Below are 15,057 nucleotides of genomic sequence, written 5' to 3' on the forward strand. Positions count from 1 at the left end.
GGGAGGAGGCAAAGGATTTTTCTTAACTTTAACTTAATTTTTTTTTAATTTTTTTTTTTTATTTTTTGGAGACAACATCATGCTAAATTCTAGCTAGAGACCAGATATCGGAAACCATGGTATGAGTGGAGCCTTGTCTTCTGTTATCTAGTTTTTGTTGTCTCCCAACAGCCTTTGGGTTGTAAATGCACATAATCATGACCGTGGATCTGAGTTCAAAGTCAGCCTGGTCTACACAGGGAGCTTCAGACCAACCTGAGTTAGAGCTACACAGAAAGACTCTTGTCTCAAAAAAAAAAAAAAAAAAAAAAAGCCTAATTTTAAAAATCATTTGATCTAAGTTCTTTTGGGAATCTAAAATGATTTATTTTTCCCCCAAGAAAGGGTTTCTTTGGCTGTTCTAGAACCCAATTTGTAGGCCAGACTGGCTTCGAACTCATAGAGATCCACCTACTTCTGCCTCCTGAGGGCTGGGATTAAAGGCGTGCACCACCACCACCCAGTTGAATCAGAACCATTCTTGCAGATGCTCTTGATTTAGAGTTGTAAACCCTGGCACAGTTTGCTTGCTCTTTCTCATGTAGGCAGTCTGTCTCTCTCTCTCTCTCTCTCTCTCTCTCTCTCTCTCTCTCTCTCTCTCTCTCTCTCTGTGTGTGTGTGCCTCTGAGGAATCATGCAGATGCACAGTTAACATAACTAATACTGCTTTTTCTTTTTTTCCTGAGGCAGGGTTTCACTGGCTTCAAGTCCACAAGCCCCTGTCATCAGTGTCCTGAGTGCTGGGCTTAGAGTGCTTTCCTTATGGTAAAAGGCTCTATCCCATGGCTTCCTCTAAAGAGACAATAGATAAACTCAAGATCATACAAGGTAAGTGCACTGATAGCCTGGCACACAGTAGATTTTGTATATTAAAATATACTTTATTTTAAACTAAAACTTGCTATTTCCAACATTGTAGGTGTCTCTTGATGTTTTCTGAACATGTTTTCTGTAGAGTTTTCTTTTTTCTTTTGAAATAGGGTTTCTCTGTAGCCTTGGCTATCCTAAAACTTTTTAAATTAGACTGGCCTCAAACTCAGAGAAATCTGCTTGTCTATGCTTCCTGAGTGCTAGGAATAAAGGGATGCACCACCATGGCTCAGCAACAAGTTATTTTATTTTTTAAAGATTTACTTAGGGCTGGTGAGATGGCTCAGTGGTTAAGAGCACTGACGGCTTTTCTTTTTTCTTTTTTTTTCTGGTTTTTCGAGACAGGGTCTGACTGCTTTTCCAGAGGTCCTGAGTTTGATTCCCAGCAACCACATGGTGGCTCACAATCATCCATAATGAAATCTGATGCCCTCTTCTGGTGTGTCTGAAGACATCTACAGTGTACTCATACACATAAAAATAAATAAATCTTTAAAAAAAAAATAAAGAAAAAAGAAAAAGAAGTGACCTGCTCCGTCACATTCTTTCCACCAGGGAATGTTAGCCAGGACCAGGCCACTTTGCAAAGCTCCTCCATTAAAAAAAAAAAAGATTTACTTATTTATTTTATGTGTATACTGTCACAGTCTTCAGACACACCAGAAGAGAGCATCAGATCCCATTACAGATGGTTGTGAACCACCATGTACTTGCTGGGAATTGAACTCAGGACCTCTGGAAGAACAATTATTGCTCTTAACTGTGGAACCATCTCTCCAGTCCCAGCAACAAAGTTTTTTTAAGTGCTTTTTTTTTTTTTTTGGACAAGTGCTAGTAATTTGGAGTTAATTGACTTTTTGGCCTCAATTTCTATGTGATCCCACCAGTTTCTTATAGGTGCTCTAACAAATGAAGCAATGTGAAAACACTATACATTTATTAACTCGAAGTTTTATGGGTGCATCTTACATTCAACAGGAGCATTCACTTTTTTTCGTGATGTTCCTTGGCTCTTGATCTCCTTCCTTCACACTCAGAAATGGTGGAGACAGAGATAAGGAGACGTTTGTGTGACACGTGTAAAGCCCTACATTGATCACTTGTACAAAACCCAAACAGAATAGCAAACACCCCAGCAATAGAGGGTTGGATTTCATACTGCCACTTATAAAAACCCTTGCCATGACACTGGGCTCAAATGGATACTCCAAGGTAATTTCATCCCAAGGATGGACTAATGGTAACTCCAGCTCCACCTGCAATTTTAACTCCCTTTTGTCATGGAGTCTAACATATACGCCTATTCTTTTTTTGTTTTGTTGTTGGGTTTTTTTTTTTCTTTTCTTTTTTTTTTTTTTTGGTTTGAGACAGGATTTCTCTGTGTAGCCCTGGTTGTCCTGGAACTCAGAAATCTGCCTGTCTCTGCCTCCCAAGTGCTGGGATTAAAGGCGTGCGCCACCACTGCCCTATACGCCTATTCTAAGGTAGACATAGTTTGTTGGAGTTGAGAGGACTGAGTTAGCCAGAGCCAGGCTGACTCCATGACAGGCTGCAAACGGGCAGTTTGGGAGACTAGGCCTAAGATTCTGTTTCCCAGAAATGAGAACCTGGATTCTGGAACCTGTGGTCAGCCAACCACAGCTGCAGGTAGCCAATCTAAGAACGCCTTGTCATCTGGCCTAAAGTAAAAACAGGGAGCTAGAATGAGTGAGTGATCCCCCAGGGAAGTCTCCAGAGCTTGAGGAATTGTAGAGTCAGTCAGACCCCTAGAGACGGAGCTAACCAATCAAGGAGGGTAAAGGCGCACATTCTCCTCCCTAGGATTCTGTAGAGGTGAATTTAGCTGCACTGCTTTGGCTCCTGCAGGTGGCACACGTGCACTTCCCCAGGAGCTGTCCGAATTCGAAAATGGAAGACAAAGACACACACACACCAGGTAATTTTAAAATGCCTTGGCTACCTCAAAGGCTGGACACTCCTAAAACTTCCCATTCATTACCCTAGGCCCAATGGGGAAGTGGCCAGTGACCACTTACCCTAAGTCTCACACTGGTTGGCTTTACCCCCTGTAGCTCCTACATCTACCCCCATCCCCACCGGTTCAGGGGATCCTTTTCCCACTTCCTAGCCCTTGCATATCTAAAGGTCCCACTCCGTTTTCCTTTGCCCAGCCATTGGCTGCTGGCATCTTTGTTGATCAATCAAAAGCAACTGGGGACAAGGATCTTCAGGGTTTGGACACGAAGATTCTCTATTAAATCAAAACATTAGAACCAATCTCTAAGAGATTTCCCCTAACTGACAATAAAGGCTGGGCCTGCAAGTCCACTAGCCATCTCCATTCCCAAATGGGGAGACCTCTGCATGCAGGAAATTCAGTTAAATAAACACTCTTTACTGTTGCATAAAATTTGAATCTGGGATATCATTCTTTGACAATTCTTGGACCCTAGCACACTTTATTCTACCACAGATCTTTCCCTGGTTACTGCATTTACATGAGATTGGTCTATAATCTCTCAAGTTTTACCACTCACTCTATCAGGAACCCAAACTGACATAAGGAAAGTTAGTATTATATTTGAATTTTTATAACATTTGTATAACTATTCTCAAATACTGTAATTTTGAATTTATGTCCAGAATGACATCCAAAGACACTGTCCAAAGGAGGCTCAGATAATAAATTGTTTAAAGTGCATCTACTCTCTTTCCTTTTTACAATTTTCATACATGTGATTAACAAGGCTTCATGAACTCTGCTATGTTTTCAGTTTTTTTTTTTTTTTTAAGATGACTTATTTATTTATATGAGTACACTGTCGCTGTCTTCAGACACACCAGAAGAGGGCATCAGATCCCATTATAGATGGTTGTGAGCCATCATGTGGTTGCCGGGAATTGAACTCAGGACCTCTGGAAGAGCAGTCAGTGCCATCTTATAAAGTGAACATTTTTCTATCCCTCTGAGGATTCTAGAGATGCTACTCAGGTTGCCAGGTGAGCGTGTGCTTTCCCCATGAAGCCATCTTGCTAGCCCAATCCCCTCTTTAAAGAACTCTAGTTTCTGTATCTTGATTGAAGTCAATGGAAATGCTTCATGTGGCCATAAATAAGTAGAAAGTCACTATGAGAGGAGGCTGTGCAGTTAGGAGCAGAGGACTGGGGTTCAGTTCCCAGCATCCACATAGAAGCTTATAATTCCATGCCCTCTTCTGATGTTCAAGGTCACCAAGACTGTGAATGGTTTGCATACACACATGTGGGCCAACACACACGTTAAAACACCCAGTCACTTCAATAAAAACCATTCAAATTCAAGATTCTCATAGCAGGACTCATCTTTACTGTCTGACTTACACCTCTTACTGGGGCTCTTCTGTATTTTGAGTAGTAGAGTAGTCTGTCTCTTTGGGATCTAAGTGTTTGGATAAAAAATAAGAGATGGTCGTAGTGACACACTCAGGAGGCAGAGGCAGGGAGATTTCTGTCTGTTCAAGGTCAGTCTACAGTAGACTACACAGCCAGAGATCTATAGTGAGACCCTGCACCAGAAAAAAAGAAAAGAAAACCAAAACCAAAACAAAAAAAAAAAAGGGCTGGAGAGATGGCTCAGGAGTTAAGAGCACTGACTGCTCTTCCAAAGGTCCTGAGTTCAATTCCCAGCAACCGCATGGTGACTCACAACCATCTGTAATGGGATCCGATGCCCTCTTCTAGTGTGTCTGAAGACAGATACAATGTACTCATATAAATAAAAATAAATCTTTAAAAACAATAAAAGAAAGAAAAAGATGACCACAAGGGCTTAGCACTTAGGAGCACTGGCTGCTTTTGTAGAGGACCAAAGTTTGGTTCCCAAGCCCCCTGTCAACCATCCATGGCTACAGCTCTCTCCTTAGACTTCTATGAATAACAAGTGTGCATGGTACACATGCATATATGCAAGCACTCACACATAAAAATAAATAGTTAAAACTTAAAGGGCCCATCAGCAGTGACCAGTGATTCCGTCTCTACATATGAAGAGCACAAGTATTTTTATTTAACAATGCAAAATGTGCTGACTTGACTGATACATATTCACATGTAACTTTTTTCTTATATCCACAACTCTATGGGAATGCAGAGGAATGACTATGATCACCACATGAAGCAGACCTATAAGGAAGAAGAAAAACCCAATCAACCCAAGGTACTGATCAGATAAGTTAAAACTGGGTATCTCTGAATAATTCACCTTAGAGCATCTGAAAAAAATCTAGAAAATATATTCATTAAATAATATTAGTACTTAATTTTAAATTCATAGCAAAAAGATTGAAATAGGCAAAGTGGTATTAACATTAAAAAAAGAAGCAAAAGATTTGGACAACTCTAAAGTGTTAAATTTCAGCGTTCTTAAATAAAGAAAATATGTTTTGATTACTGTGTTTATTATCTAGCAGATATAAGTTACTTTATCAATGTAACCCATGGAAACTGAAATATTTTGTGTGTGTGTATATGTACATGTCTGCATGTTCGTGCACATGTCAGTGGTGTGGTGTGGTGTGGTGTGCAGGAGCACGTGCAGGCCCAAGGCTGATGCTGGGGATCTTTGTCAATGGCTTCCCACCGTATTCACTGAGGCAGGGTTTCTTGACTGGCCCTAGAGCTCACCAATGGCTAATTTAATTAGCCATCTTATTCTGGGAACCCTCTGTTCACTTTCAGAGTTTTGGAATTCCAAGTGGTTGCCATGCCAACTCAGGGTTTACATGGGTTCTGAGCATCTGAGCTCTGGTCCTCATGTTTGTGTAGCAGCTGCTTTAACCACTGAGCTAACTACTCAGTCTAGAAGATAAAAAAAAAACAAACAAAAAACAAAAAACAAAAAACAAACAAACCCTGGGCAGTGGGCGCACGCCTTTAATCCCAGCACTTGGGAGGTAGAGGCAGTCGGATTTCTGAGTTCGAGGCCAGCCTGGTCTACAGAGTGAGTTCCAGGGCTACACAGAGAAACCCTGTCTCGAAAAAAACAAACAAACAAAAAAAGATTTTTTTTTTAATGAGGGATTTCACTTCATCAATGGTACAGAACTTTCAAATAATTTTTAGAAATAAAGCATATATATTACATATATCACATGATATATGTATGTTATGCGTGACACACAAATGCACAAACATACTCACAGTTCTTCTCTTTTAAATCATGGACCACAGAAAATATATTATCTCATTCATCTTAGGTTTTACCTGAATTCCTCAATTGGATGCTAGCTGTCCTGGGGGTCTCTCTACTTAGCCCTGGTTGTCCTGGAACTCATTCCTCAAACCAGGATGGCCTTACAGAGATCGCCTCCCTCTGTCCCTCTAGTGCTGGGACTAAAAAAGGCATACGCCACTACTCCTAGGAGTGAGACCCAGTCTCAGTCACAAACAAATAGATAAATTAACTTCTATAATCTACGTACTCTATAAATATACTTACTGTATTAGTTCCAAAGTTTATTCCAATCCATTTCTTCTTTTGTACTCCAAAATATCTTCATTGTGTTCTCGGATGAGCTGCAAATTAAAGGTTAAAACTAGAAATGTTAGCATCCTGGCAGCTTAAAGGGGAAGGAACCAGGTAAAGATCCTCATGTTTCATAAGAGAAATTGGGTAGGTTAAAACAACTAAAAAGCTAAGAAATTCAAACTCAAAAATTATTAGTGGGATAATTTGTTGACCATAACCTGACATTAAATTTGGGAATGATACAGTAGAATGCATGTGACAGAAGAATTATAAGACATGATACTCTAGCTGTTGAGTGTGTCCCAGGCTGGCTGATCAGTGTATACTATACTTTTCTGTACCTCTGTGTTTGTATGTGTGTATGCAATGTCTATGTACAGTATGCCGTCCTTTCAGTCTTCGAAGCCCGACACTGAGTAAATGACCAACCCCATCCCACACCTCTGTGTATGTTAATTAGAATTAAGAAAGCAGCTGCTTTCTTAGAACCACAGCCTCCTTAATCTGAATAATGTCTAATGCAATGATAATATTCATGGGAATCAAAGACTTAATTTCAATCCTTAATGCAGCAATTAAGCCTTCCATCAGGAAAACCTTTCAAGAATGTGTATATTAACTTGGAGCTGCAGGGATGACTTGGCAGTTAAGAGCATGTACTGCGTGCAAAGGACCCAAATTTGGTTCCTAGGACCAACAACAGGTTGGTTGCAGCTCATAAATGTCTAACTTCGGCTCCAGGGGATCCTAGGAGTAGGGTACTCACATAAACCCACATGAATACCGAGGCGCCCAAGGACAGCCCAACCGTCACCCAGTTAGGTTTGGCATTGACAGGCTCCCGGACATAGAACTTTGACCGTGTTGAAGCTGAAAAAAAAAAGAGAGAGAGAGAATATGTGTTTTATTGATGTCAGCAGGGAAAACCTAATATATACTAGTGTATATAATGAAAATTTCTTTTGAGCTAGAGGTACGCGTAGCTCGGGCTGGCCTTGAATTCCTGATTGCCAGTCTCCGTTTACGCAGGGCAGGGATTCCAGGCAAGCTCCACCTAGCTTTATTGTCATTCATCCTCTATCTGCCCAGCCCCGATTTAAATAAGTCAAGGAAACAGTTCAGAGAACCGAGGTAACCAGCAAAGACAGAAGGTCGTCCTTGGGACTCAGAGCGCCTTCAAAGCTTTGGTTAAAGACTCGCCGGCCCGCATGCAGCCCCGGAAGGGTCTCCCTGTTTGTTGTCTCCCTAGGCACTGAAGAGCCTGGGACAAAAGACCCCAAATCCATTCGCAGAGGTCAGAGGTTAGTTTGGAGGGAAGCTGACGGCTGAAGGCGAGGAGTGGAGAACCCGGCTCGCGCACGGTGAAGGTCACTGAAGGAAGGGCTGGACCGCGACCTCCTCCTCTTACGGAGATTCCACGGTGGTTCGTGCTGGGTGAGGGTAGGCTGAGGGCCGAATGGGCCTGAAAAGACACTCACAGCAGCTTGGCAGCCGGGCGGAGGCCAGCAGCCGCGAAAACGAGCGCAGCACTACGGATGGCGCCATCTTGCCCCGCAGGCTCCGCCTCTTCTCGCTTTGCTCGTTTTGCTGGGCGGGCACTGCCTTCTCCCTGCGCGCGCATCTCCGGCAGGTGGCGCAGAGCGCAGCGCCCCCTGGCAGCAGAAATGGGACTCGCAGGTGGGCCAGAGTCCTAGCTATAGGACAAGGTTCCCAAGAAGCCAGACTCAGGGAAAAACAAAGGGTGCAAAGAGGGCTGGGGCTGGGAAAACAGCTTGTCCATCCCAAGAGTGCTCCTCAGGTTTACCACAGTGTTCGTTTGTCAGCCAAAAACTCGTGTGGCTTACAGTCATTACAACGACTGCAGGATGTGCTGTGATTATTAGTATCAATTAAGAGATGTGCTCAAAGACAAACTTGTCAACTAAGGGAACTTTGTATTTGCAAAGGTTTTTAACAGTTCCTAAAATTCACTTACACTCAAGATCACATTGATTCCTTTCGGTCCTGTGGAGGTTCTGTTATCCACCGGGAAAGAATTCTACATCCTAGTTAAGTGCCTACCACTGAGCTACATAGCTCTCTCTCTCTCTCTCTCTCTCTCTCTCTCTCTCTCTCTCTATATATATATATATATATATATATTATATATATATTATATATTTATATAATTATAATATATATAATATATATTATAATATATATATTATAATATATATATATATTTTAACTTTTTGAGAAAGGGTTTCACTAAGATGCCCATGAACTTGATCCTCTTGCTTCAGCCTCCTGAGGATCTGGGATTATAGACCTTTACCACCAGGCCCTGATAAAATTCTTGTAGCTGTTACATGAAAGTGATCTGACTGGTTCAGATGGCAGAGGCATCCAGTGTGCGGTCCTCAGAACTCGAGATCTAGTGGTCCTGTTCGCTCACCTAACAAGATCGGCTATAATGCTGTGAGCCTATGTAGAACAAGATCCAAACTGTCATGTCTCTCTGTATCAATTGTGTCTACCATGTTTCAACAATATATTTTTTTTAGTTGTTACTTAATCTCTACAATAGTTATATACCTGTAATATAAAGCTTATTCTGTATGGGAGTTGGGAAATTTAGGTGTTATCTGGGAGTACTAAATACCCTGTTGGCTTATTCAAGACACTGTTTTCTTTTCAAATAATTTATTTTTATTTCATGTACATTGCTGTTTTGACTGCACGTATCTCTGTGTGAGAGTGTTAGATCCTCTGGAACAGGAGTTACAGACAGTTGTGAGCTGCCATGTAGGGGCTGGGAATTGAACCTGGGTCCTCTAGGAAGAGCAACTGGTGCTCTTAACCACTGAGCTCTTTCTCCAGCCCCAAGTCACTGTTCTTAAAAAAAGATTTTTTTTTTTTTAAATTAGTAGGCTTATGTTGTGATGTATGCATGTGTGCAGGTGTCTGGAAGGTCAGTGGTATTGTTCACCCTGGTTGATCAACTAGTTTAAACTTTTTTTTTTTTTTTTTTTTTTTTTTTTTTTGGTTTTTTGAGACAGGGTTTCTCTGTGTAGTCCTGGCTGTCCTGTAGTTTAAACATCTTTATTTTTATGTCTCTGTTTGTATCAGCTTGTCAAGTGCATCAGTGCCCTCAAGTGTCCATGGAGGCCAGAAGAGGGTCCCGGATCCCGCTGTGAATTGTCCAGTGTGATCTGTGTGGTAGGAAACAACCCTAGTCCTCTGCAAGAACAACACATATTAACTGCTGAGCCATCTCTCCAGTCCATGACCAGCTGGGGGTTTTTGTTTTTTTTGTTTTTTTAAGATTTATTTATTTTATGTATGTGAGTATACTGTCCTTCAGACACACCAATAGAGGGCAACGGATCCCATTACAGATGGTTGTGAGCCACCATGTGGTTGCTGGAAATCACACTCAGAACCTCTGGAAGAATAGTCAGTGTTCCTAGCTGCTGAGCCATCTCTCTAGCCCTGACCAGCTGTTTTTCTCTAGATTCTTAATACTATCTGGTGTCCAAAGACCATTTAAAAAATGTATAGGTAACATGACACATTCTTTTTCCTTCTTAAAGATTTTCAGTCTTGTGTGTGTGTGGTGGTGGTGAGGGTCTAAGACTGAAGCTCCCATTGAAGATCAGAGGTACTTTTAGATGTACTTTTAGCAATATTATTTTAAGATCTTTTTATTTTACTTAAAGATTTATTTTATGTATGAGTAGCCTATCTGCATGTACACCTGGACTCTATCAGAGGACATGAGATCACGTGATAAATGGCTGTGAGCCACTGTGTGGTTGCTGGGAATTGAACTCAGGACCTCTGGAAGAACAACCAGTGCTCTTAACTGCTGAGCCATCTCTTTGGCTTCTAAAATCTTTCTATTAAAATGAAAAAGCTTTGGCTCAATGTGGTAACTCATATCTAATCCCAGCTCTTGGGTAGCTGAGGCAGGAGTGCCTCAAATTTGAAGGTAGTTTGAGTCCCAGGTCAGCCTAGGCTAGTGTAAAGCCCTATTTTATAAAAGAAAAAAAAAAGGTGTGACTAACGAGTTAACTCAGAGTAAAGGCACTTACTGTCAAGCCTGATGACTCAAGTTCAATTGCCATGTCCCACATGGTGGGAGGAGAGATCAGACTTCCATTAGTTTTCTTCTGATCTCCACATGGGTGTTTGACAAGCATACATGTGCACACAAATATATACTTACACTAAATAAATAAATGCATTTTTAAAAAGCAGGCAAAGAGAAAATAATTGATGGAAGGCAAAAATAATTATATTGTGCTTTGTGGTTCATTTTGAAACTTAAATGATGGCTAAACATGTTACTCAACCATGAGTTACTTTAGTTTGTAACCTAGTTTGAGCCTGCTGGACTAATGCTCAAGTAAGCAAACCGGCCTACTAATGCGCTGAATCAGTGGTTGGCTCTCAGCTCACTGGCTTCTTGTCCACTCAGCAACCTGGCAGTTGTATACGCTTTCTTCACCATCTTGCCAGAGCTTGTCCTGACACAGCTTTTGCTAGTCTCCCACAAGTTGAAACAGAAGCCGCAGCTTGTCGGAGTACACAGAACCAGTAAGCACATCACTAACTTCAGGATGCTGGAAAAGTCCATTGTGTTCTTTTTTGGAACTTTGATCCCTGTGTCTTTTACTAGTGTATATTTTGGGAAGCCATGAAGTATGAGCATACTGCTCTCAGCATGTTAGAGCTCACTGGGCCCCTACAGTTGGAGGAGGCAGCTGTAGATGAAACTCCCATCTTGAAAGGAACCCAGCCAGGAGCTAATAGCTATTATATAGTTTGGTAGATGTCTTTCTTAACATTCATTTAAACCACGCCCTGAATTTAAATGCTAAAATTCCTTTTTGTGACCTAGGTAAGGGGAGATTTGAGGTAACAAGGTTTAGCACTGGATTTTTTTCCATGAAGAAACATGTTACTTAACTGATGTGTTTAAGGGGTGGGTGTGGGGGTGGTGGGTAGGAAGAGCAAGAGTTGGAATGAGAGAAAACAGCAGATACATAAGAAATCCACAGAGCAAATTTAGGACCTGAAGAATGGCTTCTTATATATGCAAGTTTTTATGAAACAAACAAAAACCCAGAAAATTGTTAAATCTGGGTGAAGGGTTTCCTTTCTGATGCTTTTCTATAAATGCATGTACAGACTGGTCTCCCATTGTAGGTAACCTTGAGTGCCGGGCTTATTTCATTCTTGAAGTCCTTCTGCCCTAGCCTCCCCAGCTCTGGGATTACACATGTGCACCGGCACACCCAGCCGAGGAAGCCCTTCAGCCGCTGTGATAGGGAAGGATGTAAGGTCAGCAGCAGCGGCAGTGCCGTATGGCCTTGGTGGTTACTTCCTGGAAGCACACAGAGCTCTCAAAGCATAGCTCACATTCAATTTCTATCTGTTGTAGTGATCACAGTAGGTGTTTTATTATTGACTTCAGGTAACATGTCACTGACTGTGCGGTCAGACTATTATTTACAGGTGCATTTTAACTCAGAAATGAATCAGATCAATGTTGTAATTAGACCAGTGTTCACTGAACTTTAAACTGCTGTCTGGGTCAAGAGAGATGGCTGGACAGTTAAGAGTACTTGCTGCTGTTCCAGAAGACCTAGGTTCCTTTCCCAGCACCCATGATGGATGGCTTACAACCACTTGGGATTCTAGCTCCAAGGTATCTGGTACCTTCTTCTGATCTCTATGGGCACCAGTATTCACATGCATATATATACACACACAAATAAAAAGATCTTTATAACAAACAAAAACTGCCCACCCAAACCTCTGCTATGTAGACTTGGACAGGTAACTATGTAATCTCAGCATTTGGAAAGCAGAGGAGGAGGGTATGGGTTCAAGGTAAGCCTGGGATATTAGGAAACACCAACCAAATTACTATTTAGTGGGAAGGGGATTAAAAGTAGTAGAGGGAGGGGCTGGAGAGATGTCTCAGCAGTTAAAAGCACCAACTCCTCTTCCAGAAGTCCTGAGTTCAAGTCCCAGCAACCACACTGTAGCTCACAACCATCTGTAATGGGATCTGAGGCCCTCTTCAGGTCGGTCTGAAGACAGCAGTAGTATACTCACATACATGACATAATAAATCTAAAAAAAAAGTTATTAAAAAAAAAGTAGTAGAGGGAGACAAGATGATAAGGGCATATGTATTGTGACTATGATTGAAATATATTATGTACATGTATAAAAATAATGAACACCATTGTATTATTAACATGACAATAAAAATTACAATTAAAAATTATTTGTACAATTTGAAAAAGCAAAAATTGTATTTATAATAGTAGAAACACTTATCCGGCATGCACACAGCACCAGGCTAGGTCTTCAGCAGCACACAGCGGCAGAAAAGCTGTTAGTTAGTTGTGTCTTTGTGTGTAATGAATTTTCTTTTAGGTTTATTTATCTTGTATGTATGAGCCTTTTGTCTGTATGTGCATCCTGTGCACACCTGGTCCTGTCAGAGGTGCTGAGCACCCACCCTAGGTTCTCTGCAAGAACAGCAGGGCGTTTATTCTATGAACTATCTTTCCAGCCCCATAATTTTATTTGTTATTCATGTGCTAACATGGAGGTTAGAGAGTAACTTTTTGGAGCCTTTTCACTTTTTCCATCTTTATGTGAGTTCAGGGATCAAACTCAGGTTGTCAGGCTTGCAAAGTAAAGTTCCTTTATCCACTGAACCATCTCACTAACTTAATTTTCCTAAATCTTTAGAGATTAGTGTTCAAGGATACCCCAGGGTTTGCCTGCTATAAGATCATTCTCTTTTTGGTTTTTTTTCCAAGACTCAATTCCAGGCCAGTCAGGAAAACACTGGGAAACCCTGCCTCAAAACAAAACAAAAACAGACTTAAAGGAGCCAAACGTCTGCTCATCCTTATGACTCATGATGCACAGATTACTAGAAGGCCTGCACGAGATAATCAAGGGTGAAACGACTCTTGGGACTCAATGGCATGCCATTTTGTAAAGTTTTATTGTTAACTGTTAATGGGATGTCTGGATCCTCTTCACTCTCGGGCCTGACCTTGCTCAGTGGAGTTCGGCCTCTAAGGATTGAGGGTTTCTGTTAACAGGCAGTTCAACAGATACAACCCTAAGCATGAATTAGAAGCCAACTCCAGGAATCGCTACCCTTAATTCCACCACATCAAGGTGACTTACACAGCCAGTTCCTCAACCCTGCATTATATGACTTCAGCAATGAAATAAATATACACCTCAACCTTCAGAGGCGCCTTTGGCAGTATAAATATGTCACGTCGGATCTGGCCAACAGCGTTCCTGGCTATCTCTAGCAATAGTCAACAAAAATCACTGATAGCCTCGCCAGCTGGGCCATTTCATAGGTCAAGCTCTTAGAGGCTTTTCAAGACGATTAAGCCCTCTTTTTCGGATCGGTTCACAAATTCCCACAGAAGCAAAGGTTTTCTCATCCTACCCTTCGCTCGCTTTCTGTTCACAATTTAGGCACTTGGCCTTGAACCACTACAACTCTTCCTAAAACATTTCCATTTTGGCACTCGGTGCTCAAACTATGATGACACCATCTGGGTGAGTCTACCCCTACGAGTGAAAGGCCGGTCTAGCGAGAAGGGGCAGAGAGGAGGCGGCGGAAGCGTCATTGGCGGCCCTCCCAGGCACAAGACACTGGCAGGACCGGCAGAGCCAACTCAGAATCGGCCGCCCGGGCCTCCGCGTTCCCGGCAGGCTCCGGTGCAGCGAGGGTGGGGAGAGCGGGTCACCGCGCCTGCGCGTTGGAAGGTGTGACCCGGGTGGGAAAGCCCTCCGAGTCCGCCATTTTGGCTGCCTCTGTCGGTCTTTTCAGTTACCACGTGAACCGCCGACGGAGACCCGTGAGGGGGGAGGTGGCGGCAGCGTTAAGTGAGAAAGGGGGAAAAGGAGGAAAAAAAAAAAAAAAAAAAAAAAAAAAGGGAGGAGAAGGGAGTGTCAGGACAGGGCGGCGGGGCGACACCGGAGAGGCCTAGTGGCGGCGGAGTGGCGGATTCAAGGCTGAAGTGAGCTCGGGAACGGCAGTGGCGGCGGGCGGACAAACGGACTGACCGAGCCGGGCGGTGGCGGGAGCCGCGGGAGGAGCCGGAACCATGCCGGCCGTGAGCCTCCCGCCCAAGGAGAACGCGCTCTTCAAGCGGATCTTGGTGAGTGTGAGGCTCCGAGCGGGCGGCGGAGAGCGTCTCGCTGGTAGCCGGGCCTGTCAGTCCCGAGCCTGGGCGGGCGGGCGGGCGGGCGGGCGGGCGGGCACGGGGCCACCCCGCGGGGACCCCACCTTGGTTGTGCTGGCTGGCGGAACGCACTCTTTCGTCTCGCCCCGGTGGCGCCCACCTCCGTCCGCGCGCCGCGTACGGCGTACCGCGTACCCGCGGGCTTCGGAGGCCTCGGTTCCGGACTAGGCCCCGACTCCCCGGCTTCCACACGGCTGCCTTTTACCCTCCTAGAACGAAGGGAGGAGCAGCTTGGCCTTGAGCGGGGCAGCGGGCCGCACGGTCCGGGAGTCGCGGCCCGCTCGGGACAAGGATCCTGCTGGCTGGTCGGGGTGGCACCCTCGGAAGGAACAGGTGGTGTGGCTGAGGCAGGACTCATTC

The 15,057-nt window shown here is 43.4% G+C and overlaps 2 protein-coding genes across 2 annotated transcripts in view; one reads left to right on the top strand and one right to left on the bottom strand.

Annotated features, from left to right (window-relative positions):
- Nucleotides 1–4,932: 4,932 nt before the first annotated feature.
- On the bottom strand, nucleotides 4,933–8,025 carry Ndufc1 (NADH:ubiquinone oxidoreductase subunit C1). The gene is made up of 4 exons (XM_034500067.2): nucleotides 7,894–8,025; nucleotides 7,182–7,285; nucleotides 6,386–6,462; nucleotides 4,933–5,070 (listed from the first exon to the last, which is right to left on the bottom strand). The coding sequence occupies exons 1-3, from the start codon at nucleotides 7,958–7,960 to the stop codon at nucleotides 6,403–6,405; spliced, it is 231 nt and encodes a 76-aa protein (XP_034355958.1). The 5' UTR covers nucleotides 7,961–8,025; the 3' UTR covers nucleotides 4,933–5,070; nucleotides 6,386–6,402.
- A 6,181-nt stretch (nucleotides 8,026–14,206) lies between these two features.
- Naa15 (N-alpha-acetyltransferase 15, NatA auxiliary subunit) overlaps nucleotides 14,207–15,057 on the top strand; it is a 66,190-nt gene continuing 65,339 nt past the window's right edge. Inside the window, exon 1 of the mRNA XM_034499872.2 lies at nucleotides 14,207–14,613. Within this exon, the coding sequence (XP_034355763.1) occupies nucleotides 14,560–14,613 (54 nt within the window). The 5' untranslated portion in view covers nucleotides 14,207–14,559. The remainder of the gene's footprint in view (nucleotides 14,614–15,057) is intronic.

Source organism: Arvicanthis niloticus, chromosome 4, assembly GCF_011762505.2.
Source record: "Arvicanthis niloticus isolate mArvNil1 chromosome 4, mArvNil1.pat.X, whole genome shotgun sequence".
Lineage (NCBI taxonomy): Eukaryota > Metazoa > Chordata > Mammalia > Rodentia > Muridae > Arvicanthis > Arvicanthis niloticus.